General features: G+C 39.7%; 1 protein-coding gene across 1 annotated transcript; it reads left to right on the top strand.

The window, feature by feature from the left end:
• Positions 1-910: 910 nt before the first annotated feature.
• On the top strand, positions 911-26047 carry FAXC (failed axon connections homolog, metaxin like GST domain containing). The gene is made up of 6 exons (XM_015825378.1): positions 911-1164; positions 9843-9978; positions 12358-12554; positions 16595-16812; positions 19698-19814; positions 25761-26047. The coding sequence occupies exons 1-6, from the start codon at positions 911-913 to the stop codon at positions 26045-26047; spliced, it is 1209 nt and encodes a 402-aa protein (XP_015680864.1).
• Positions 26048-26317: the final 270 nt, after the last annotated feature.

Raw genomic sequence — 26317 nt, 5'->3', positions numbered from 1 at the left:
AACTTACAGGTACCCTGACCTTGGATTTCCCCAATCCACCACGACGTCGTGTTCGACCAAATAAAGCCCGCAGAGTGGAAACTCAAATCTCTACCGAGGAAAGCAGTGATCAAAACTGAAAAGGGAGAGAAATAGAGGGATACGGGGGGGGGGGGTCGTATAAAAACGCGGAAACACGTAGACGCTAAAACACAAAAGGTCGGTGTACCAAACGGAAGCGGCTTCATTTTTGCTCGGAAGATGCTGCTCGCCGCTCGAAGTGGAGGCCACGTGACACAATCCACGATGCCGCGAAAGATGCGGGACACAACAACATCAAAAACAACAACAACAACAACAAAATGAACCAATAGAAGAGAACTCCGCTTCCCCGGAAACGGTATATACGCTCATCTCCCAACCATCCCTCGCTCTGCCTCCCTTCCCGGTGCCGGGGCGGCGGCGGGGGGCGTCTAGCTCCCCCCCCCTAAAATCGTGCCCTTCGCTTAACGAGCGACCTCCGTCTTCCTCTCCGCTAATGTAGCTGCTTTGGTGTTTAATTTCCCACGGGGCGGACTGGACCCGCTCTCGGGTTTGTAGGCAGATTGAAAGCCATGACATCACCTCCCTCCCTCCTCCAGGCGAAGCCATAAAGACGAGAGGTAGCCGCAAGGAAAAAAGCCCCGCCGCTGCCGGTGATGGTGGTGCTGATGTTGCAGAGCTCGCCAAGGACCCTCGGCCGAGCCTTCGCTGCCGCCGCTCTCTCCCCTTCCTCTTCCTCTTCCTCCTCCTCTTCCTCTTCCTCTACTGTCGAGCTCCCAGCTTGCCCCTGCCGTCAGCGCCTTGACGCCGCCCGGTTTCTCCCTCATGCAGACGGCCCTGGCGTCCATCCGCGGGCAAACGGGAGCTAGCAACGCCCGCGTCGCGCAGCATGCCCTGGGGGGTTGGCTTCGCCTCATCCAGGTCGTGCGTGGTGGACCTAAGCAGGAATCAGAGCCTTTGGTGCGCGGGGTCCGACGATCACTTTTCCCTTTATGGGGAAATCATTGCTTTCCCACTGCAGGATTACGGCGGGATCATGACAGGGCTGGGATCTGATTCGTGGTGGAAGAAAACCCTTTATTTGACTGGGGGGGCCCTGCTCGCCGCTGCCGCCTATCTCTTCCACGAACTGCTGGCTATTAGGTGAGCGAGAGACCCGGGGGTTTGGAAGGAAGTCAGAGATGCCGATAACGCAGCAGGGGCAAGGATCGTGAGGATTGTGTTTTCATTAGAGCAAGGTTTCTTTGAGGTGGGCCGGGAAGGGGAGGGCAGGGTTATTGGCCGACCCGGATAGGATACAGATAATTGGGTTTTAAGAATACAGGCCTTAATTTAAGAGAAGGCTCTGTTCTGTAGTCCAAAATCTACTTTGGATGTCAGCATTTAAGCCCCATGTGCAGGGCCTCTGAACATAGTGCAGGGCCTCTGAACATAGGCAGAGTGTTTTTCTAGTGATGGGCAAATGCATTCTGGGATTAAATGGTAAACTGATTTGCAGACTGCCACGATCTCTTTTGAACTATTACCCTCATAAAACTGAGAATGCACATTTACTTTGATTAGAAGGAAGATTTCTAATGTAGCCTGCATATTTTTAAATGGAAGATTAATTGTAAAAGAAATCACATCACCATAAAACATTAGGAGTCAACATTCAATTATGAGCTAGTTTAGAGGACCAGTTTTGGTGATGTAGTTCTGAATACTTCGTACACAAAATGAAATATTCCAGTCAACCAGCACTTCGGATGGACACATCTTTGCAGCTTTCTCTGACAATAAGGAACATGTTTTTTAGTTCCCCAGCAGAGGCAACGCCTATTGTATTCCTTAATGTCTCCCATGCAACATAGTATTCAGGCCTAAACCTGTTTAGCTGCCATATTGGTTAGACATATAGAAACAGGCCAGCTACAAGGCTTCCCATGATCTTCACTGAATTAATAGAAACGCCACAACAACAGTTGAACAGAACTATGGCAATCTGATTTATACAGACTTTCACACTAAACAAGTAATACTTATGCTGAAATGTATTCAGTAAATATGAGATATGTGGTGATATTTAACAATAGCTGTTTCTAGTTTCTTTAAAATAGAGTGAGCTGGGTGATACCTGAATTTGATAAATGAATAAATAGAATGGAGAAAAAAGTGGGATGGTGGTGGAAATAGTTTTTCAGTTTTTGTACATGGCTTTGCAAATTTTGGGATAATCAGACTTTCCTCATTTTAAAGACCACCAAATATGCTAGACTACACACCCAATCATCAAAAGTCAGTACTGTACTGGGGAAGTCTGTTTTCTCTTTGTTTGTGTGAGAATTGCTAACCTTAACAGGGAAACTGTTTAAACTCTATTGTGACTTGCCTCTTTCTCCAAGGGTTTAGCATCCCTCTTGAAAAAAAGGAAGAAATTCTGGACAATGTTGAAACCTTTCTTCCTATGTTGTGATTGTTTTATGGGTGCCAATAAAAGTTTGTTATTGTGGGTTTTGCCACTCTCAACTCTGGATCAACCAGTATGAGTAATTGCAATTTTTAAAATACATTGCAAAAGCGAAGACCAGGAGCTCAGCCACATAATTACTTTATATCCAGTATCAGTTCAGTTATTGGTCACAAATCACAATGTTGGAGATGATACCTCATAGAAAAAAACAACAACTTTTTTTTCAGACCAAGAGTCATATCTGGGTTTGGAGTGACCTGTTGGGAATCAGATTCCAAAAATAGGCAGGACCAGGGCAAATAGGTGCAGCCAGACAAAAAATAAATTTTGTTTAATTAAACTTGCATTTATTTGAGTAAAATTAATGGTGACTTCCTATGTTTTTAATATGTTCGTCTTTCAATCACGTTAAAATTGACAGCTTTTTGGAAACTTGGAGAGGCACTGAAAGACTATCCGTCAAAGTCTGCAGGGAGGATGAAACTAGCAAAAGGAAACTGCCTGTTTTCTGTCACAATTCAGACTTTATTGTGGTTGTGACCCAGTGTTTTGCTAAAAGCGATACACAAATTTAAAAATACAACATAAAGTGAAGAAAAAAATAGAAATAGTTGTATGATCAATGGCAACTTTTACAAACGGTAAAATCGCATTTGGCTGCATTCAGTGAAATTGAGTCATATAGATCAATGAACAGCAGCTATACATGGAATAGATCCGAATGACTTCAAAATGTAGAAAAGGAAGTTCTAAAATATAGCCGTGCAACAAAATGTTTTTAATATTTTCAAATTCTCTACCAGACCACAGTCTTAATATATATGATTTGCCCCCTTAATTTCTCTTCAAGAACAAATTTCCATCTAATTATGTTAAAAAATGCTAGAGTTAATGTCCTTCTGAATTTGGAGATAGTTATTTATACATCTTGCGGGACCAACTATTGTATTGTACTCAAAAACACATCTCTAGAGACAGCTGACAGATTTAATTGCCCTTCTGTGCCCATAACATGTAAAACACTTGGCACTGTTTACTTGTAGCCCAAATGGCACAGCTTTCCTTTGGGCACCACAACATCTCACGCATGCACAAAAGGGTTGGAGTTATGGCACAAGGCCACAATGTTGCTTTTGTCATTTTAACGGAAGCAGCACTAATTCATATCTCTTCAGAAGAAAGCACCTCTAAATTCAAGGCAGCATAGTACCAAATAAATAGATATATGACAGTGGTGGCGAACCTATGGCACACATGCCAGAGGCGGCACTCAGAGCCCTCTCTGTGGGCATGCATGCCGTCGCCCAAGCCCTGCCTCCCCCTGCGGCCCCCTGCTCACCAGCAGCTCCCCCGAGGAGAGGCTGCCCCGAGCGTGGCCCGCGCGGAGCAGCGCAGCCAAGGACATGGCAGCCAGGCAACGGGGACAAGACTCCGCCCTTGTGCCCCGTCACACGGTTGATGCTGCAGGGCAAGGGTGGAGGGCGTGGCCTCCATGGCACTGCTGGGCCACCTGGGCAATCTGCGGCAGGCCATGGAAGCAGTGAGAGGCCCTGTGGGCGGGCAGGGCGGGGGTGAGCTGGGGCGGAGCAGGTGGAGCGGGGGTGGGCGGGGGCCTCATTTTTGGGCACTCGGTCTTTAAAAGGTTCGCCATCACTGATATATGACTTACGGATTTGTAGGGTGCTTCAAGAAAGAGGATTCCTAGAATTACCAAATCCTTGCTCTTCCATCTTTTGATCTTCCAATGTTTAAATAATTGATAGTTTTAAAATCACGGTAAATCTGAGGATCAGTTTATTTGGAGCTGATTAGAGATATATTTGTTTTGTTTTGTTTATATGGTACTTGTCCTGCATTTTTCCCTCTTCAATTTTATTTTCACAATTACTCTGTGCGGTAGGGTAAACTGATAGATAATAATTGCTCTAAAAGCAATTAAAGAGGATTATATAGCTGGGCAGGGATTCAAAGCTGGGTCTATCCAGATCTAATCTATATTAGGATTGCTTCACATAGTACATTCTGAATAATATATTTGTGGTTGTTTTTGATGTTAAAAGTTGGCCAATCAGGTCTTGAATGCGCTACAGTGATACATTGCAAAGTAAGATTAGTGACTATAACAACTGCATAACTACTAAATTACCTCCCCGGTATGATAGAAGGAAGTTGATATTAATTTAGTGAGGTTAATGCCTAAATGTGAATTGCTTTATATTCTCTTGATCTTGTTATAAAATTATTTTAATACGATGTCAAAACTTTCACAGATTGCTAGTGGAGACATCGAAGCATAAATTTTTACATATTTGATTAATTAATTGTTTTACAATGACTAAATTACAAACGTAAAAGATTATATATAATTGTTTTAAATGAGATTATTTTATTTCTTTCTTACTTGGGTAGTATATGTCTTCCATAATGGCTCATGGGATTTAGATTTTGTTACAGAAGTCTCTTAAATGTTGCTTTTTTAAAGCAACAATCTGAAGCTTGTTAGATGGGCTTGATCATAAATCCAGAATTCTTAAATATCTGAAGAAAATATGTTGGGAAAAATTAGTGATTTTCTTACCTTTAACTGATCTGATTTATTACCGGTTGATTTTTAAATCCTAAGCAAATGCATAGATGATTATATATTGGAGAGTAAGTCCCAATAAATTCAGGGGGCAGGGATTGAGCAGATATGTCTAGTATTACCTTGTAATAGCATAATCCTAATCCTGAGTAAATCCCACTTAATAGGCTCTTTTCTAAAGAGGTACACATGTACCGCTACCTTGAGTTAAATTACTTATGGAGGATATGTTTACTGTATTGAACTCAGACTAATCTCTAAAGCAGGGGTCCTCAACAGTGGCAACTTTAAGATTTGTGGACTTCATCTCCTAGAATTGAAGTCCACAAGTCTTAAAGTTGCCAAGGTTGGAGACCCCTGATCTAAGGCAACTTGCTGTGATTGTTGTAAAGCTGGAAACAACTTAAAAAGAACATAAGAGAATAAGGAATGTCCTGGGTTAGGTCAGCCCTTAGAGATAGAACAGACTTTATAAGAATGTCTGGAGGTGGGCCGTCATAACAGAATCTTGAAAGCTTGACTGTGTTTTCCCTTTATCCCTTGACATACCCCAGGAAGTGAAGGAGAAGTCGCTTTGAATTTCTTTCTGATGTTTTCTTTGCTTCCCAGGCTTAAAACATGTTTTTGTAACTGATGAAAGGTCATCTCCGTGACTCTCCATAGATTAGTTATGTGACTCTGGGTGCTCTGCCCCAGGATATGAGGTTGTTTGGTCTAGTTAAGGCGTTAGACTAGCACCAGAGAGATTTAAGCTCAAGTCCACCTTCCGTCCATTGGGTGATTTATTTATTTTTATTTATTTTATTAAATTTATATCCCGCCCTTCTCCTTACGGATGCTGGGTGCTGATCGCTCTTTTTCAACCCAACCAGAGTATCTCATAGCGTTCTTGTGGGAAGAAAGGGGAGAGAAAGGGTTATGTATAACTATTTGAATGTTGGAAGCAAAATCAGTTTATGAATATAATTAAAAGATTTCCATAAGACCTAGTAGTTTTATTATTGCTGCTGACTAGCATTCACCTATTTAGAGTTCTATAGATAAATGGGGACAGTTGCAGAAAGAATTCCTGAGTTCCGTGACCATTAGTTATGTTGGGTGGGAATTCTGGGAATCCCATTATTTCAGGACAGCTCTATATCAGAGAAGGTTGCTATTTGAGAACCATGGCTTCAAATCTTAAATGTTATGGGGTGGCACCTGGTGCCACAATCTGCAGGTAAACCTATTGATTAATGGCAGTGGGATGATCCTGGAGCCTGTTCTGACAGATTAATTCTGCCAGGTAAAATAGTCATTATTCTGATAAGTTGGATAAAGCAGATATCTGTTACATCTAAAAGCTTTGTCCATCTATGCAAAATAAAGACAAATCAGGGTAGCAGTACAGGTAAATACTAAATGAGTTGTCAGCTATTATGGATTATTGATGGGAATCCCACACCCTGGGTTGTGTTTGGATTTTTATTGTTTTTCATAACATTAGTCTTCTGCTGTGGGAATTCTGTTATTTTATTATATTGTTCTAACTGAAGAAGGGGATTGGATTGTTGGATTGGAGTGACATTTAAGCCCCAATAAATAAATAAAAATAGATAAATAATTATAATTGGCTAACTCAGAGTAGTGAAAACATGTCTTTATGCTATATTTTCCGCAAGCTTGTAGAGTTAGTAAGATGGATTGATCCTGAAATATGATTTGTGTTGGCCTGAGTCATCATAAAAGCATATTCTTGGAACAACAATCAGTCAGTGTTTCAAAATATCATTAGCTACAGAGTGTGTTTGAGAGTAGAAAATATAGCAATAAAGCCACTTACAGTTTAGATACCAATACTGCAAGATCCCTCATGAATCGCCTATCCAGCATGAGCAGCACAGATAAGAACACAAAAGCCTTCTTTGGTTCTTGTCAGAATCCACCAACCAGATGGAGAACCTGATGGAGGGTTGTGTTCCCTTGATCTCAGTTTCTAAACAGAGAGGGACTGTGTACTCAGCCTCAATTAATATTCTGTTGCAAAGCAGGGCTCAGAAGCCGACATTTGATGCCGTATTTTCTCCTCTCTTTATTGTTATTAACAAATGAAGCCATAAGATAGATTCATTAAACCTCTGTAGGGTTGTCAGACATGCTTACTGAGCAAGCCCCTACTCATCCCTCCTCAAAGTGCAAAATAAAAATAAAAAATAAAAATCTAGCTCTCAGAGGCTCTTTGAGCCATTAAATAAAAGCACTTGACCAGCTGAAAGAAAGATGGACATGTTATAGGAGATGGACTGTACAAAGCACCAAGATTGCACCATAGAGTCATGGGTCTTATGAGAATTTTTCCCAATAGCTTGCAACAAGGGAATAGTCCCACAGGAGAATCTAGAACCAGGCTATTTTTGTTTTGTCTGCCTCAGAGAAAGTTGAAGAATCTACAAGTTGGAATGACAAAACATGTAAGATGAGAGATGGGTGAATAGGAAAGGAGCCCAATGATTGTTTTGCTTCACTTTCACTAGTCTTGTCCTCTTTGTGGCTTTTTTTTTTTTATAATTTATATTTCAGCCTAAAAGCCAATGTCTGCTCTCAAGTCTGTTCATATTGATGTAATGTTTATTTTCTGGAATTGAAGCTAAATTTTGGTCCAGTCTCCTGGAACTTGGCTGGAACATATCCACGTCAAATTCTGAAATGGAGATAATGTATTATTAGCCTATTCTGTTGGAAGAAGATTTTCCCTAAGTGCTGAGTGGAGGGAGGCAAAGGGACTCAAGAATTAAGGCATGTGATGACAAGGGTGCTGTGGCTGAAATGCAGAATCATGCATATGGATCTTTGTAAATAATGCAACTGATTGTAATGATGAAGTGTTCATATACGATGTCAAGTCATGATAAATTTTGCCTTTTTCTAGTTGGGCAAGGATTTAAAATGAAGACTAGGATAATAAAGCAATACTGAGGCTTTGCATGGTTATTTTGCATTCTTTGGGCACAAATAAACAGGGCCATAATTTGGCCATTGAATTTCAATAGCCCTTAGGCCAGGGGTCTTCAAACATGGCCCTTTTATGATTGTGGACTTCAACTCCCAGAATTCCTCAGCCAGGCACGCTGGCTGAGGAATTCTGGGAGTTGAAGTCCACAAGTCATAAAAGGGCCAAGTTTGAAGACCCCTGCCTTAGGCCATGGATTGTGCATCCTTGTACTAAGTCAAAAGAGAAGCAGGTAGCCCTTGACCTACAGCTATTTGTTTAGCAACCATTCAAAGTTATAATGGTACTGAAAAAAGTAACTTACAACCAATCTTTACACTTAATGACCACCGCAGCATTCCCATGGTCATGCAATCAAAATTCAGCCACTGAGCAACTGGAAATTTTACCACAGTTGCAGTGTCCCAGGGTCATGTGATCACCATTTGCCACTTTTTCAGCTGGGCTTCCAAGAAACAAAGTCAATTGGAAGAAGCCGGATTTGCTTAACAACTGTGGCAAAAAGATCATAACATTGGGTTGACTTATTTAACAACTGCCTTGCGTAGCAATGGAAATTCTGGTCCCAACTGCTGTCGTAAGTTAAGGACTTTTTGTATGTCATTGTATAGTGTGTGAATCCAACAATAGCATCAAAGGCCGTACTAGCAGTAGGGGAACAAAGGTCTATAATTCTCGTTGAAATGATCTTCTAGTTCATGAAGACATCTGTCTTGGTATCACACCAAGTGAAACAATGTACAGTATTCTAATGACTTATGCAGGGTGATGTCTCTATTTATCCATAGTTCAACTTATTTCTGCCTCTTTTATCCGGGAATTTGAGAGATATGCAGCATAATAATTACACTGTGCTTTTTGTTTGTACTTTTATTTTTAAAGTTATGGCTGCTTGTTTTAGTTTGTCTTTATTATCTAGTGGCATGGGCTTTTGGGGCAAAGGACAGAATAGAAATAAAATGGATAGTAAGTAAAAATAAATAATGATTTTATAACTACAGTACAATCATCTACAGTACAACAGTAAAACTAAACAGTTAATGATACTAATTATAGATCAATCTGCTGATTTCTGTGTTGTGAAGTCCAAATAATAAGTTTGCCCCTAGCAAAATTGCAGCCCTAGTTATTTTGAAACCATTTGCCACTAATTTGAAAGAATTGGATTAGTTATAGTACAATGCTAAATCAGTTGACTAAAATCATGAAAGTAGATATAAAGTGAATTCATCTAATACCACAAGGATGAATGGCTTATTTGAAAGAAATAAAATTGAAATAAAACCCCATTTAAAATTAGGCGGAATAGTTTAGGATTAGAGTTGCAAATTGCTTTGTCCATTACAAGTGTGTATTGTTTTTAATTAACTTTAATATTCATATGCTTTTAAATTACTGTAGCCTGATGTTTGCTATATGATACCAACTAAATGGAATCAAAAGTTGAACCTACAATGTAAGCCATACCTAGAGAACATTATTATTATATGTGATGTTATTGTAATCATAATGCACATCATCATATACTATATACAGTATATCAATGAAACTTAGAAAGGTTTGTAGCTATTTCCAGTACAAATTCAGTTTGGCTTGTTGGCTTACTTTGCTATTGCTAAGAGCCTCTTAGAAACTTCAGAAATGATGAATAACAATGCCAATAATAAGACAAGACAGATAGAGTTCCTATCTGAGCAACTAACTGCATTGTAGTTTGGGTGTGTTATGTACTTTGATCCTCTCCAATATGTGATGTCTTCTGCTTTGTCAACCTTCTTGCTTATTTTTTTGTCTAGGAAAGAACAAGAAGTCGATTCAAAAGATGCTATCATCCTACATCAGTTCTCAAGGCCAAATAATGGCATTCCCAGTTTATCTCCTTTCTGCTTGAAAATGGAGACTTACTTGAGGATGGCTGATTTGCCTTACCAGGTAACCTGGTGCTTCTTGACCTTTAGATCAGAATTATTGAGCTTCCCTAAATAGATGTAATTTAATGTTCTTTTTGGTTCTAAAGATATAATCAGGAGCAGCAGCATCTGAAGTGCAAGGGTATCAAAACTAGCAAAGATTGAAGACAGAGGATTATGATGCAAGCTCCATCCCCCCCTTTTTTAATGTCCATGTGACAGTTACAGAGGGACAAAAAGAGTGGGAATTCCATCCCAACTCTTTGTTTGCTATCTTTGACATCCTCATCCAACAGCTGCTGCATACGGCAGAAAATTACATTATTTGTATCTTAAAATTATATAAATGAAATAAAATTAAGCATATAATATCATATGGAAATATCTGCGTGTTAAGTATACTTTTCAGGGTTCCTGTTTTATTATTGCAGGATCCAATCTGGGTCAGTCACCCGGAACCAGAGGTTTTGTCTTCTGAGTTTCAGATTCGTTCTGGGGCCCATCTTCAGGGAACTTCTCTCTAGCCCTAATTCTAGAGAGAAGTATATACCTGTGTTTCCCCAAAATTAAGACTGGGTTTTATTTATTTATTTACTTACTTACTTACTTACTTACTTACTTACTTACTTACTTATTTATTTATGCCTCCAAAAGAGGCACCAGGTCTTATTTTCGGGGTAGGTCTTACCTCACCTCCGGCACCGATAGCCCCACCCAGCCAGTCCACTTCTTCTGGGGCCGAAGTTCTGCAGCTGCATTCGGGCCTGCATTTTGCAGTCAGGCCTTTCCAGAAGGCCTAATCAGCCAAGTACCAAGCTATAGCTTGGTGCTCGGCTGCTGAGGTCTTGCAAAACCAAGCTATGGATTGAATCCATAGCTTGATTCTTGGCTGCACAGGCCTTCTGGAAAGCCCTGTGACTGAGAAATGCAGGCCTGGCTGCAGAAGAGGCCTCAGAAGAAGAAGTGGGCTGACAAGAAGAGGCCTGGCTGTAAGTTAAGTGGATGCGGGGCGGGTGGGGCAGCTCTACCCCCCCACCCCCACCCTAGTTTGAGTTTTAGGTTGGGATAGGGCTTATATTAGGCCCACTCCAAAAAATCAAGCTAGGGCTTATTGTTGGTGTAGGCCTTACTCTTGGGGAAACACGGTATGTATGTACCCTAACTCCAGCGAGAAGTTCCCTGAGGATGGGCTCCAGCACAAATCCAAAAGCTTGGAAAACAAAGCCTCTGCTCCCAGTGACCGACCCAGATTGGATCCTGCAACATTATCCTGGGACACGTATATTCGCCTTCACTCGTGTATTATTATTACTATTTGTCGTAATAGTAGTAGCAATAGTAATAACAGTGGCAGTGATACAATTTACCAATTCTCTTGCGAGATCTTATTTCTTAAAAAGTCCTTGATGGTGTATTCCTTCTGTCTTCATAGCAACCGCATGAGAAGTATATTTATTTAAAATATTTATAGAGAAGTTTTCATAGTACAAAACCCCAAATAAGATCACATGTCAGAATTGAAAAAGTTTCTTTGATGAAAAGTGAAACGTCTTCAAGGAGAAACAAAGTCCAGTTGCCTCTTGAAAAAGCACCTTTGGGGATAAAAACACATGGGTTGCTTAAGAATCGCTTAAGAATCGCTCTGTGAGGGATGCAGTTCCTAAATATGATTGGTAGATAAAGTAATCAATACATAAATATATAAATAAAAAAGAAATGTCAATACACTGTTAACTAGCACAGTTTTTAAAAGCCTAGGGAATGAAAAGGGATTGCTTGTTTTGCACTTGCATTATAACATTTTAAAAAGATATTTATCCTGCTGTTCTTTTCATATACAACTCAAGGTGATGAACATACCAGTATTGGTATATTTCTCCCAATGCTTAACTTTTTTGTTAAGGATTGTCATCCCAAGATGTTAAAGAGAGTGCAGCAGAGCCCAAATACTGTATCTTTCCTTTTGTCTTAAGACTTATTGAACTAATCCTACCTCACAGATGTGATTCGAAATAGATTGCTTTGCTATAAATTGCTTCCCTATATTCCATGATAGAACCTACCTCAATCTTTAGGGGAGTATGGCTGTTATATCTGGGCTATGAAAATCCAGATGACCACTAGATGACACCAACGAATCAGTATTTTCTGTAATTTTTGGGTTTTTGTAACTTCAATATCAATACTCTAGGAGAGAGAGAAAGAGAGAGAGAGATTTGGAACACTTTCTTTTGACATTTGTGCCAGAGAAAACCTGATTTAATAAGCAAACAAGTTTGAGATGCCATTAGGTGATCATGCCAACTTTATGGAGGAGCGAAATTGAATTCATTGCAAGAGCTGAACCTGATTTAGCTTCCATGTGATTGCTTTATTTTTGTTTTGTTGTTTTGCTTCACAGAACTACTTTGATGGAAAGCTTTCTCCCCAAGGGAAAATGCCATGGATCGAATACAATCGCAAAAAGGTATCCGGCACAGAGTTCATTATTGATTTTTTGGAAGAGAAGCTTGGAGTGAATTTAAACAAACACCTTGGCCCACATGAGAGAGCTGTTTCTAGAGCAGTAACAAAAATGGTGGAGGAGCACTTCTACTGGTAAGTTGACATAGGAATAGGAGTGCTCTTGAAAGAATTAAAGGATGTAGCTGCATTTAATGGCTCTATGAAAACATTTACAATGGACAACATAATTTTTGTAAGGAGCACAGGACTGTATGCAGTGTGTGCAGTGGGCCTGCTGCCAATGTGTTTCTCCTTTTAGCTACCTGTATGGCAAGACCTTAAGGCAGTGGCCCCGACCTTTTGGGTACCAGGGACTGGTTCTGTGGAGAGAGGTTTCTCTGCAGACTGGAGGGGGTGTGGTTTTGCATCCCACGGATGGGAGAGAGTTTTTTCTGCAGACCGGAGGGGGTGTGGTTTCGCATCCCATGGATGGGGCTTCACTTGTTTGCATAGCCCAGTTTCTGGCATGTCATGGTCCAGTTCCGGTCCACAGACCAGGGATTGGGAACCCCTGCCTTAAGGAAGACTTAGTTCAAAGTACTTGAATACACTTAGACTTAATGCACAGTTGGGAGTTCTCTGTTGTAAGACTCTCCAACCCCGTTGAAAGTTTTAGCCACTTTTAGAAGAAGAAGTCATCCATCTTTCCCATTTAACCCTTGTAACTCCACATGGCGATGCCTGGGCCTACTGGCACAAATTAGCAATCTTTTTGTAGCTGTAAGTGGACAGGGACATAATAAAAAAAGTGGGATAAATGAGGAATAAAACCAAAGTGAAGAAATTAAAATAATTGCTCACCCTTATTTTAAAGGAGAAGTGAATGCAAATGTGCATAAACACACACATCCCTATCACTTTTAGATTTTGCAGTGACTCTCCAACCATTGTGCCATTTCCTAAGTATATATCCATTTAGTTTATTTAATGGGCTAGAAAGGGATGCAATAATTAGGATTAAGGAAAAAGATAATAAAAGTGACTGAAAATATATAGCCCCATTTCCTCTAATTAATTTGCACCCAAATTATTCTTTTTTTTATTAAGTCTCATTGAGCCAGCCAAATGTTTTCTTCTTCCTGATGTGGAGGATTGATGATAATGAAATAAGCAAAGCACCATAGAGGAGTGTCATGTTCCTAAAAATACTTTGTCTTATGTGGATTTAATTTTCCTTCCCACCAAAGGAAGGGAAGGTTTCCCAAAATAAGCTAATGCATCAATTAATTGATGGGGGTAGAAGGAGAAGATGAAAACGCAAAACACTCTGCAGAAGGGAGGTTTGCTTCCAGAATATATAATCCAGGGTTTAAGATAGTGGGTGCACATTTGTCTTTAACGAAACTAGCAGATGCACGTTGAAGGACACAATTCAGCTTCCACCTTTTGCAATATGTCTGCAGGCAAACCCAGAGGACTGTCTTTCTCTTGGTTTGTTTGAAAGGATGACCTTTTTTTTTTTTTTTGGCAAAAGCAGTTGGAGCAGTTTTAGAATCATTTTCTAGGATCCTGAGGGCTCTGGTGCCACATGTATATAAAGTGAATAAGGGAAAAGGAAAAAAAACAACAAGTCAAATACTGTATAGGGAAGAAAACAAGAAGGAACCAAAATACCTGCTTAGAAATGCAATTGGTAAGTTTCTGGTAACTTTTAAGGAAAACACATGAGCGCAGGTCAAATATAAAATACTTTTACATCTTCGGTGCCTTTCTTCAACCTTGTTGCTCAGCAGTAGAAGTTCAGGACACAGGAGCAAAGGACAAACCACTCCCTTGTTATCAGCTTTGTACGTGCCTCTATTGATGTATGTTTTTTTTCTTCCATTTGAATGAGATGCTTCTCCTCACAAATAATTAAAGAGGCGTAGATCCACAGATTCTGCAGCAAAGCATCCACTCTTTCTCCTGGTGTTTTTCTCTCTTCCCTCCAAGCTCTCAGCAGTCCTAATTTGTATGGGTCAGTGTGCTCCATCCTGGATGAACCCCCCTCCCACCCCTAGGTATTTGCTCATTTTTTAAAAACAAAACAAAACAAAACAAAAACACAACAATAAGGAAATAACTGAACTTGTGTCATTTTGTAGCTATTCCTGAACGGTTTCTGCCATCACTAATTCAACTACGGAGCTCTCAACATCAAGCTTTTCAAGAGTTCTCAAAAATCACCTGGCGGCCATGCCCGATAGGTGCATTTGATGTTACACACAGTCCTTGACTCACAGCAGTGTGTTTGGTGACCATTTAAAGTTACAATTGCACTGAAAAAAGTGACTTCGATTTGTTTTGCACCCTTACGACTGTGGCACCCTCCCCATGGTCATATGATCAAACTGTGGACGCTTGGCAACTGGTTCATATTTATGAGCGCTGCAGTGTCTTGGGGTCATGTGACCCCCTTTTGCGACCTTCTGACCCGCAAAGTCAATGGGAAAGCCAGGTTGACTTAACAACCATGTTATTAACTTAACACCCGCAGTGGGTCATTTAACAACTATGGCAAGAAAGGTCGTAAAAGGGAGCAAAACTCACTTAAATAAATGTTTTGTTTAGCAACAGAAATGTTGGGCTCAATTGTTGCCATAAGTCGAGGACAATCAGTACTTAGGTTACGTAAAGCATATATGATGAGAAGCCATAGCCTGCATTCCCTTGGACTCACTTTGTAGCCCAAGTTCCCTAATGTCATCTGACATGATTTAACTTGATTCAAAAGTTGTGAGCAATGGGAGAGGTAGTAGATAAGCTCTGTCAGGATGTGACCTGACCTGATCCCATTTAGAAAATACTCTGGGTTTTATAAATATTTCATCCTGCATATTGCTGGGAAACTACTGAGCCTGTTTTCTGGGTAATCTCTCCCTCTCCTTTTGAAGCTAGGGTTTATTCTGCTTTCCAAATAGTCCTGTGCCATATTTAGGAGGGCTGTGTGGGGTTACTGCTGTGAAGGAGAATTAATAATCCCACGCAACATAATTTTCACCCTCAAATATTTGTGCCATCTGTTGTTGTCAATCTACATGACAGTTCCTTTGCTTCACAACTTTTTCCTAGTCATTCATTTGCAGTTTGCTGACATTGGAAGAGCAAAAAGGGATCCACTCACTTTTACAATAGAGCTTGTACTTCCATCAGTTTTCCATAGCTAGAATATTTGTTTTACATCACGCACCTTCATCCTGCTCTTCCATCAAAAAAAAAAAAATCACCTAGAAGGCTCACCTACAGTAACAAACACAAGATACTTGATGTCTACAAGCCAGCAATCTAAACAATATGATTTTTCAAAAGGAAAAAAGAGATTGGGAAGAAAGGGGAAAAGGAATACATGAAATGGGAGCATCAATCCTTAAAGTCGAAAGAGCATGTGAGCTGGCAAGTAGCAATAGATCAGGGGTGTCAAACTCGCAATGTCACATGACGTGTCACGATTTATTGTGACTTTTTTTTTTGCCATTGCTGGTTTCGCTATGATGCACCTGGCCCGCGGGTCAGCAGTTTGACACTCCTGCACTAGATGGCTCCAAAAAGTGACCAAAGGAAAACATTGTAATGTGTGCATATCAAATCCTCTCACGAGAATTACAACCATGACTTCTCCAACCTGCTCTCTTCCAGATGTTTTGGAGTCCACCTCTATAGATGTTCACCTTTTTGACTATGGGTTATAGAGAAGTCCAAAGAATCAACAGGACATTAGTTTGGAGGAAGCAACACTAGCCAGTTAAACCACTTCTACTTCAAATAAGAAAATCCTTCTTATTTGAGGTTCAGACAAACCTCAGTCTTTTAAGAAAATGTTGCAAATTTTATTAAAGCAAATAATTTAATAAATAACTCAATCACCCGGTTCTCCCCTTCCCTTTTTGAAAGTGTATCCAACAGTAAGACATTGTAGTTCATTCTTTCCTAACCTGGTATTCTCCATAAGAGTTTGATTACCTTTCCCATAAAGTTTGTTCCTGGGCACAAAGATAGGTCGGTATTCCCCGATAGCTTCTTCTGTGAAGTACTTTTTTCCATCTAGCACAATAAGGTCAACGGTGGGGAAGCTGCCGTCTTCTCATATTCTATAGTTCTTTACTGCAGTTATAGCACTGCTGGAAATCAATGTTGTGGTTGTCTTCAATGTTTAGGACCTTAGCCTATTGCCAATGGGTGGACAATCTCCATGAGACCGAGAAGATGCTTTCCCTTGGTGGGCCTTTTAGTGACCTACTGAAGTCGATTCTGTGCCACATCACCAAAGGAATTGTGAAGCGGGAAATGTACGGACATGGCATTGGCCGCTTCTCTGAGGAAGAAATATACAAGCTGATGGAGAAAGATATGCGCTCGTTGGCCAGTCTTCTGGGTAATGAATAGTACATTTCATTACATTCTGTAGGCATCTTTCTTCCTTTGCAATTTCTGGTATTTGTTTAAACTTCAGTATTACTTCATGTGACTGTCTTGAAGTTTTTGAATTTACATGGGCCTGCATGATTAATGACCCATTCAGTTAAACTAGTATGAAGTACAGAGTGTCCTCGACTTACTGCTGCCACAAAAAAGGTTGTAAAATCAAATAGGACATGTGACCAGTAGTGGGATTCAGCCAGTTCGTACCACTTCGGCAGAACCGATAGCTAATTTTTTGTTGCCCAGGCCCAGAATGGACTTCTGGAAGCGGCATCCACACAGAGAACCGGTTGTTCACATATTTGAATCCCATCACTGCATGTGACTGACCCATTTTATAACCGTTAAGACATAAGACCATAATGAGTAGGCTCCTTTAGGGGCCTATGTTGAGGACTATCTATGTTATAGTACAACTCAAGTTTTCCTGTTCCACTGTGAACAGTACTAACTTAAAGCTTCTATTAACTCAGTATTTCTGTTATACATGCTTGGTCAAACATTTTGGGGTTAATGCGGCACAAACTGTGCAGGCTAGATTTTACCATGCTATTCTTCAGCTTGGTAATAGACTTCAATAGTAATAATTACTTATGATTTATTTAATAATTAATTCTCCACAAGAAGTAGTTTTACTCACCTACCCAAATAGTTTGGAACTATTATTCTTTATACACCTCCTTGTAGCTTACAGTACTACAATGCATTGAAATGGAATGAGTTGAAATGCACAATTTCATTGAAACTTGAAACTTCTAACTTAGAATGAAGAGTTGGCCCAAGTCAGAAGCTATCAAATTCCATACCCAGAAACCTCTTAATTTCTTGAAAGCATGTGAAGGCTCCAGGCTTATCAATGATGGCATATGTTCACCAATACTATAATGCACAGTTTCAGCTTAACATATTGGGATGTATTATGAGACATTATAAGAAGCATTCGTTTTATTTAATTGTACAGTGTTTGGAAAGATTTGCACGTCATTTGTATTTCTATAACTGTCTGGCTTGGTATAGCAACCAAACAGGACAGGTAAAGACTCCAGTGGATAGTTAGGACTGCAGAAAAACTAATTGCAGCAACCCTGCCTTCCATTGAGGATCTGTATATTGTGTGAGTCAGAAGGAGTCCTGAGAACATATCAGCAGACCCTTCACATCCTGGACGTAAACTGTTTCAGAATGTTGTTACAGGGCATTGCATGCTAAGATAAAATACAGGGACAGTTTTTCCCTCTTGTGCCATCACTTCGCTGAACACCTAATTCTCACAGTGCTGTCTAATGTTTATGTATATTTACCCATGTAGTATAACTATTTATTCTTATTATCTTTACTACCCCCTCTTAATGGTGTTGGTATTATTATTATTACTATTATTATTACTATTATTATTATTATTATTATTATTATTATTATTATTGTGATTGTCATTATTCTGTTGCTTTGATGTACACCAAGAGCTTCTGCACTAGAGACAAATTTCACACTTGGCCAAATTAAAGTATTCAGTCCAATCCAATCCAATCCAATCCAATCCAATCCAATTCAACAGTGTTGCCTGTTAAATCCGGATCATACCTTTGCAAGGTAACTTTCTGATGAAAGAGACCTGAATCAGAATTCCAGGATTCAGATTGTTTTCCAGAAAGTATAATGAGTTATTATGAGTTATCTCCCCTCTCAATAAAAATAAAAGGCCCTTTGAGTCGCCTAAATGTTCTGTGCCTATTGAAGCCCTACTGGAGAAGCTTCATGGCTGAGTTGAGTCACACGAGGTGCTCCTTGAAGATACATTTCTCCATTTCTATCAGCGAGGTCGCTGAATTCAGTTCCATTCCAACAATGGCCGAGGGTTGGATATTCCCATTTATGGACCGAGTCTGTTTGGAGTGATATCACCTCCACTGCAAAAACTGCACAAAGGAATTTTGCTGGACAGGAAGTAGATAGCGAGGTATTGGATAGCCCAAGCATCTTATACTGCATAAGCTCTTGCATATTTGGGACTGTGAGGAAATGGTATGTTCCTGGGATTGGGCATCATCACTTGCATTTTGCCTAACCACCTGGAAAGACTACTACTTACGGGCTAAATAGAATGTTGTTTGAAAATTATGATTTTGCCATAACTAAGAGTCGTCTGCATTTGGGAAACAAATTGTCAAGCAGAGGAAAATCAGGAAGTCGAGGCAGTTTAAAATGAATATAAAGATTTATTGCAAGCTCATGCTCTGTACAAGAATCTGAACTACTAACTGTCAAAGCAAATTGGCGGTAGATAAGAGTCAAGTAATTCAAGGTGGGCTGGACTTAGATCTCTTATGGGCGTGAAGGGACTCAAGACTGATGACGCGTTTGACCCCTCCCTCGGGATCAGCCTGGTCATCTTCTACACAAATCTTATCAAATGCAACAATGCATATACAACAGTGTGTGTATATATGTGTTTTTATATATGTACATATACATAAGAGCCAATTAGGCTGTGAAAAAAACCGGTGTCATCACAAATCTATCAAATTCTTCAGAGCAACAGGCTTCAGATATAGCCAAACATATACTGAATGTTCCATACTCTTTTTTTTTAAAAAAAAGGGTTAATTAGTGAAAAATCCATGAAGGAGTAGAGATCACAACAACTACCGGTAGTTCCATTTTACAGAATAATTTTATGTATCAGTATAAACTGTCATGTGTTGAACTGCTACGTTTACTCTTTTGAAGGAATTAGCAAGCATATATAAGACTGAAACATAGGGTATACATTAAGAAAGACAAATGAAATAAAATATCACAACCCGCTTAAATGTTTTTTGACATCTATTTATTTTCTAGGTGATAAAAAGTACATAATGGGACCCAGGCTTTCCACTTTAGATGCTACGGTGTTTGGTCATCTGGCTCAGGCAATGTGGACGTTGCCAGGAACTAGACCTGAGCGCCTCATTAAAGGTATGAATGCTTTAATCCAGCAAGAACATAGGACAGCTCCTCTTCTGAGTCAGCTTTAAACCTTGTTCATGCACTAACAAAAAACGTGTGAATAAGGAGATTGGACTCCATACTCATCCTTCCCGTCCAGCATCTGCTTGTTGAAAAAGGTCCAGAAGGGGAGCCCTTTGGATAGGATTTGCCAGCTGATTGGAAGTCCTGGGCAATACACTATGTGGGGGGAGGTGATGCAATTCATATGTTAAATCTTATCATGGAACTGGGGGAAGCAGATCAGATCTGATGAACACTATGAAGGATGGTGGGAGGCCTGGCCCTATTTTTTCAGCATTTGATGTTTTTCATATCTCACTTTATTTGTCATGAGAGAAACAAAGGACCACAGTATGTAGGTGCCACTTCTAAATCTAACAACTTATATCGGTCATTGAAAACTCTGCCAGATCTCCGCCACATGTTTTCAAACATATAATGGGAGCGTAAGAATGTTCTTTTAAAAATGAAAGCTGGTATTTTTAGGGAGTCACAGAGGAACTCTGATACTCTCTTCAGGAAGAGCTGCCCTAAAATGTCATCGGAAAACGTTGACCAAAGTATTGATGAAGGAAAACATGTGAGTGATGTATCAGACATTGGCAGAAGGGAAGAATTTTCTTATTGTTGTTTTTGGAAACATTTCCATTGATTCTGACAACTGGATGATGAATTCTGATTTTCTGCATCCTATGGCCAGATGTCCTTGATCATTCCAGAACATGTATGTATGTACCGGTATGTATGTATATATACCCATGCATATATACATATATGCACACAAGTACTTGGCCAGCATGGAAAGAAAAGGATATCAAACAGAGGTGTGTCTAAAGCAGGTTGTATATTACAGGTTTTAGTATAGTAAATACTCACCACTTTCTGGTAGCACTGAGTAATTTGGGCTCTCAGAGAAAGTAACAGGTGCTCCAACTTCTCCTAGTTCTTGTTATAAAAGTTAAAATGGAGGGTTTCCTTCTTTGTATTTAGGAATAAAGTGAATAGCTACAAGCAGAATAGTAAGATAATTAAAAGTTGTATTTACCAGTACTTTACTAAGCTCAATACCTACTAGTTCTTTGGCAAAATGCCTTGAGTTTTTATTAGTGAGCAGCTTGTTTGATCTAATGGTATAAGGCACCAGGCTAGAAACCAGGAGACTGTGAATTCTAGTCCTACCTCCTTAGGCATAAAACACAGTTGGGTGCCTTTGGGCCAGTCACTTTCTCTCAGCTCAACACACCTCACAGAGTTACTATTGTGTGGAAAAATTGGAGGAGGAAGAAATATTAGTATGTTTACTGCCTTGAATTATTTATAAAAACAGTAAAGACAGAATGAAAATATAAAATAAAATGCTATAATTTTCTGTTTTTCTACTGCCTTTCACACTGAGACACCAATCTGCCTATAACATTCAAAGGGGCAATTTGCATTTGTTCCAAATATTTTGACAATGTCTGTGGAACAGAAGCCTATCTTAAGTTTCTAAACTTAGTAGAAGGTCCATTTCTACTAAAATGGAAGTTGCCTTTGCACTGCAGTGACACTGAGATCTGGACTCAGAGTAACTAAAGTTTACCAGCCAAGGATACAAAGGTGTTGTGAGATTAAAAACCAAATTTAGTGGTTTATCTGCTAAAGTATAGTGCCTCAGAGAGGCCTAGGAATACATTTAGAAACTAACTTTTTGTTGATAATGCTATAAGTTAAATTATTGTCAATGATAGCTGACGGCTTCTTCAGAGTTTAAAGCTGCTTCAAGAGGAAGGACGTTTCCACCATAATTTTACCTAGATTATTTTAGATAATCTGATTGTTTTAGCCAGCACAGTGCTTTGTGGTTAAGAAAATATGTATCCAGAATTCCTCAGATGAGAGTAATATCTACTAATACAATAAAAGAATGTATAGGTTATGAACTGTGGTTATAATGGATGGTATAGTGTTAGTCTGCAAAAAAATTCCATTGGAATTTCCTGCTTTCTACAAGGTTTTTGTTTTAACAGCCTTCCAGAATGCCATAGATAATTTAGACCACTTTCTTCAGATTGATGTTGGAATCCGAGTTCCATAAGCCCCAGTTTATCTGATCAATGCTAATGGAGTTTCCTGGGACTTGTAATTCAACAAACCTAAAGGCAACAGTGTTGTAGAAAGTTAATTTATACAAACAATGTTAGGGTGATCCTCACAAATAATGTGTGGAAGCCCGTCTGACAAGGTTTCTCATTAACCTGTCCCATGGGCCATGAATTCACTGGTTAATGGGCGGGAGCGTTGCACAAGGACAAATATTTGTTCACGGAAGTGTGACATAATATGGAGAACAAGCATCAGCACTGCTTTTGATATAGTTTTGATGTTGCAGTTCATTTCGGGTCCAATTCATTTATTTATTCTGAAAGCATATACCCCATTTTTTCCTATTAAAAATTGACAGGTGCCTTTGATAATCCTAGCAATAAATGTTTGCAGTAGATCTGAACCATGGTGCACGGGCTACACATTAAATGCATGTTACTATTGCTGTAAAGCGGGCGTGTCGGACGCATCACACGCAGGCCACGCCCACCCTGGCTCCACAAAAGAAAAAAACGTCACGATACGTCATGATATGTCACGTGACACGATCGATTCAACCGTGCTCTAAAGTGAAACTGAGTCATACAGTATGGGCAAATTAACAGCTCTTGAAGAATATGCATCACAGGCATCCACCCTTCACCCTGTTCCCCCAAAAGTTGAATATGTTTGTGATTTTTATGTTCATTTTCTTTTTATATGAGTGCTGGTTATTTTTAGCAACAGGATTTCAACATCACTTTTTTTCGTAAATACCCACAAATCTATTTGAATTGAATTGAATTCAGTACTTGAATAATTTGTCAATAAAAAGTCCACGTTCTAGAATAAGAACATGGAGGTCATAAATAACTTGCCCCATACTGTGGAAATCACCTGGCCTGGCATCAGACCTCCATGAAGTTTTTGGATAAGATCCAGTGGTGGGCTTCAGCCAGTTTGCACCACTTCGGCAGAACCGGTAGCTAATTTTTTTGTTGCCCAGGCCTGGAATGGACTTCTGGAAGCGGCATCCACACAGAGAACCGGTTGTTCACATATTTGAATCCCACCACTGATAAGATCCAGAACTTTTCTGTAAGAGCTCTGCTACTGAGGACAGTCGTTTACTTTATCTTGGAAAGAACATTTTATAAAGAGTGGAAAAAGAAACCTGATATGGTTAAAGAACTGCAATTATTTATAGTGGTTCCTGTGATCTAGGAAGCTGAGTAACAAGTCTACCAAGATAAATAACTCTGATCTTGGAACATTGGTCTATTAGGTCCTCTCTTCTTTTTCACTGGCAAATCTGGCATCTGGACATGTTGCAGCTAAAAACTATAATGGTTGAAATCTGAGAAAGCTATCCAGCTCCAAACACAACACACAATACTTGTCTTGGAGTGGAAACAATAATAATACCTAATACAGGTGAGGCAAATGGTCACTTTATGCCATTGTGAAGAGAAAGAAATATAAAACTGATACATAAATAAAAGCCTTTTTCCAGTCTCTTTCAGCTGTTAGCACTTGATATGGCTCACTGCCTATCATTTAAGTTTTTTTCTCTGTGTAAAAATTAGACGTCTCCACAAAAAGTTGTGTCCTACCTAGAGTGACACAGAAAAGAGTTCCTCAGGCTGAGCTCTAATTGTGGTGACACCAAAACAACAACATGGAAGAGCGATCCTTTGGCTTTCTCCTGGGATTTCGTCATCACTTCCCAGTGTAGGCTTGATTCTGGAATTTCCTGCTGATCTCCCATTCAAACACTGACCAAACCTTCAAATCATCCAAGGACAGCTAGAGGTAGGAAAAGAGATTAATTTATGAGTTAAACTCACCTTAGCACCAAAGAGGAGGAAAGTCCACGCTCAGGAGGTGAGAGAGAGAAAAAAAAACCTGATGCCTTGTTTAGTTCTGCTCAAAACAACCGTCCCTCTCCCATTGCTGCTATGATCAACTTCACTGTGTAAACGACTCCCATATTTCTATACATGGATGTAGACTTTGTACGACCATGTATAATGAAATATGGAACTCATTTATACATAACCTAGTATATTAAAAGAAAAGATAGTCATATCAGTGTATTAGAAAGATGTACATCCTTGAACAATATTTGCATTAGAGAAGTGTATATAGAATTGCAATTGTTTATTGTTATAATGACATACACTGTGGGGATTTTTCTTGTATTTTTTTCACTTTTTGTTAGAGCACTTTTTATGTGTTCTTTCCCTCCCCCTTCTTTTTAATAATGGATGTATCACTGTCACTATCATTTTTATGTTGTGCTCTTTTGCTTCTTCTTTTTGTTATTAATTAGAAAGCAACAGAAAATGCATAAATAAATAAGTAAACTTCATAGTATCCCTCCTCCCCCTCCAAAGTCCCAATGTACCAGGAGACTAAATCACAAACGCTAGAGAATTGTGCAGAATCCTCATACTCCGTTCCCCACCCTCCATTCTTGAAGATGGTCTTTACTATATTGGATTAGCTTGCAGGACTACCATAATCCCTTACTCACCATCCTGCTTTTTGCAACAAGAATAATTACACTGATAGATTTTCTCTACAGGCATTGGAATGCAACTCTGTGCATGTTTAGAAATTCAGGAAAAAAAATCATTGGCTTTTTTTTTTAAAGGTTCAGGCTAAAAAGATAAATTCTTCTGTCTTTGACTCTGCTAGACACATTACTGAGTTATCACAGCAATGCCAAGCCTTGCCTCTCTGAATTGTTTTGCAGGAAGAAGCAATTTTTCCCACCAGGAAGATTAAAACCCTTCTTTAGATCAGCTCTGTGTGAATCATTGCTAGGACTCTTCATTCGGGAGTTAAAAACGTTGAAAAGCTTCCAAAATCATCAGAAGATTGATTATATGTTTTCTTTTATATTTCCACAGGCTAGCTCTTTTTAAAAATGAAAAGAGGGACATTTTGGATTTATGGCTTATTAGGAGTGGGAGGAAAGTACTCATGGCCCATGGCCCTCCACCATAGATGCTCATGCTACATTTCCCCTCCCCCCCTGAAACATTATGCATAAACTTAAAGCTGTAATTTTAGGTTCATAGCAATAAGACAGTTCATACTGTGACAAGCAATGCATAAATGATGTTCATATGCAAAGTATCCCGCTGTTCTGAGAGAAATTTCTGTAGTTATTCCTTTCTTCTCCTCTCCTCTATTTCTATGCCCTTCTTTCATGTACTTAGAGATTCTGGAGAAGAATGGACAATGGAGGCTCTCTCTCTCTCTCTGTGTGTGTGTGTGTGTGTGTGTGATGGAATTTTTAAATAATGCTGCCATCTGGTGGTTCAAACATATTACCAACGTATTCTCTTATACATCTCTACTCTTTTTGAGAATGTAAATACAGGTAGTCCTCAACTTACGACCACAATAGAGCCCAAAATTTATGTTGCTAAGTGAGAAATTTGTTAAGTGAGTTTTGCCCCGTTTTACGACTTTTTTCACCACATTTGTTAAGTGAACCACTACAGCTGTTAACTTAGTAACACGGTTGTTAAGTGAATCTGGCTTCCTCATTGATTTTGCTTGTCAGAAGAGCGCCAAAGGGGGAATCACCTGATCCTGGGACACTGTAATCATAAATATCAACCAGTTGTCAAGCATTCGAAGGTGAATCACATGACCATGGGGATGCTGAAATGGTTATAAGTGTGAAAAATGGTCATAAGGCACTTTTTCCAGTGCCTTGGTAACTTCGAACAGTCACTAAACGAACTGTTGTAAGCCGAGGATTGCCTGTACAGTAGTTTGAAGATTCACACTGTGGTAACCCTATTCTCCTCCCCCTCTTGGTGTTTTTTCCAGGAGAATTGATTAACCTCGCTATGTACTGTGAGAGAATAAGGAGGAAATTCTGGCCCGAGTGGCACTACGACGAAGACAACACGTTGTATGAATCGGAAGAAAGCAGCGAAGCGAGTAAAAGTCACCCACTGCAGGACTTCAGTTTTTATTCAAGGACAGAAACATTTGACGATGAAGGACCTGAAAACAGCTTTTCCCGAACACCTGACACCGATTACACAGGGCACTCCCTCTTTGATTCTGACGTGGATATGGATGACAGCACAGATCATGAACCATGCAAGTGATGTGTCTGAAGTAGGCCACCCCATTTTGTGTCAGAAGCATCCAGACGTCTTGGGACTCAGGCCAACTGGCTCAGGTTTCAAAGAGCCCCTTGTCGGTCGGGAAGAGACCATTATGCGTAACGCTATCTTCATATGTCCTTTGGACCCCTTTCACCTTTTCCTCTTCTTAGAAAAGAGTTCCAATGGATCCTAGGCCAGCCGGTTTTCATAACCGTCACTATGAAATTGAAAAGATGACAAGGAAGGTAACGGGGGTGGGAAGGAGGATTG

This window comes from Protobothrops mucrosquamatus, unplaced genomic scaffold, assembly GCF_001527695.2.
Source record: "Protobothrops mucrosquamatus isolate PMUCROS unplaced genomic scaffold, P.Mucros_1.0 scaffold2606, whole genome shotgun sequence".
NCBI classification, from domain to species: domain Eukaryota; kingdom Metazoa; phylum Chordata; class Lepidosauria; order Squamata; family Viperidae; genus Protobothrops; species Protobothrops mucrosquamatus.
Note: the sequence above shows the minus strand (reverse complement) of the source record. Positions and strands in the feature narration are given on the sequence as shown.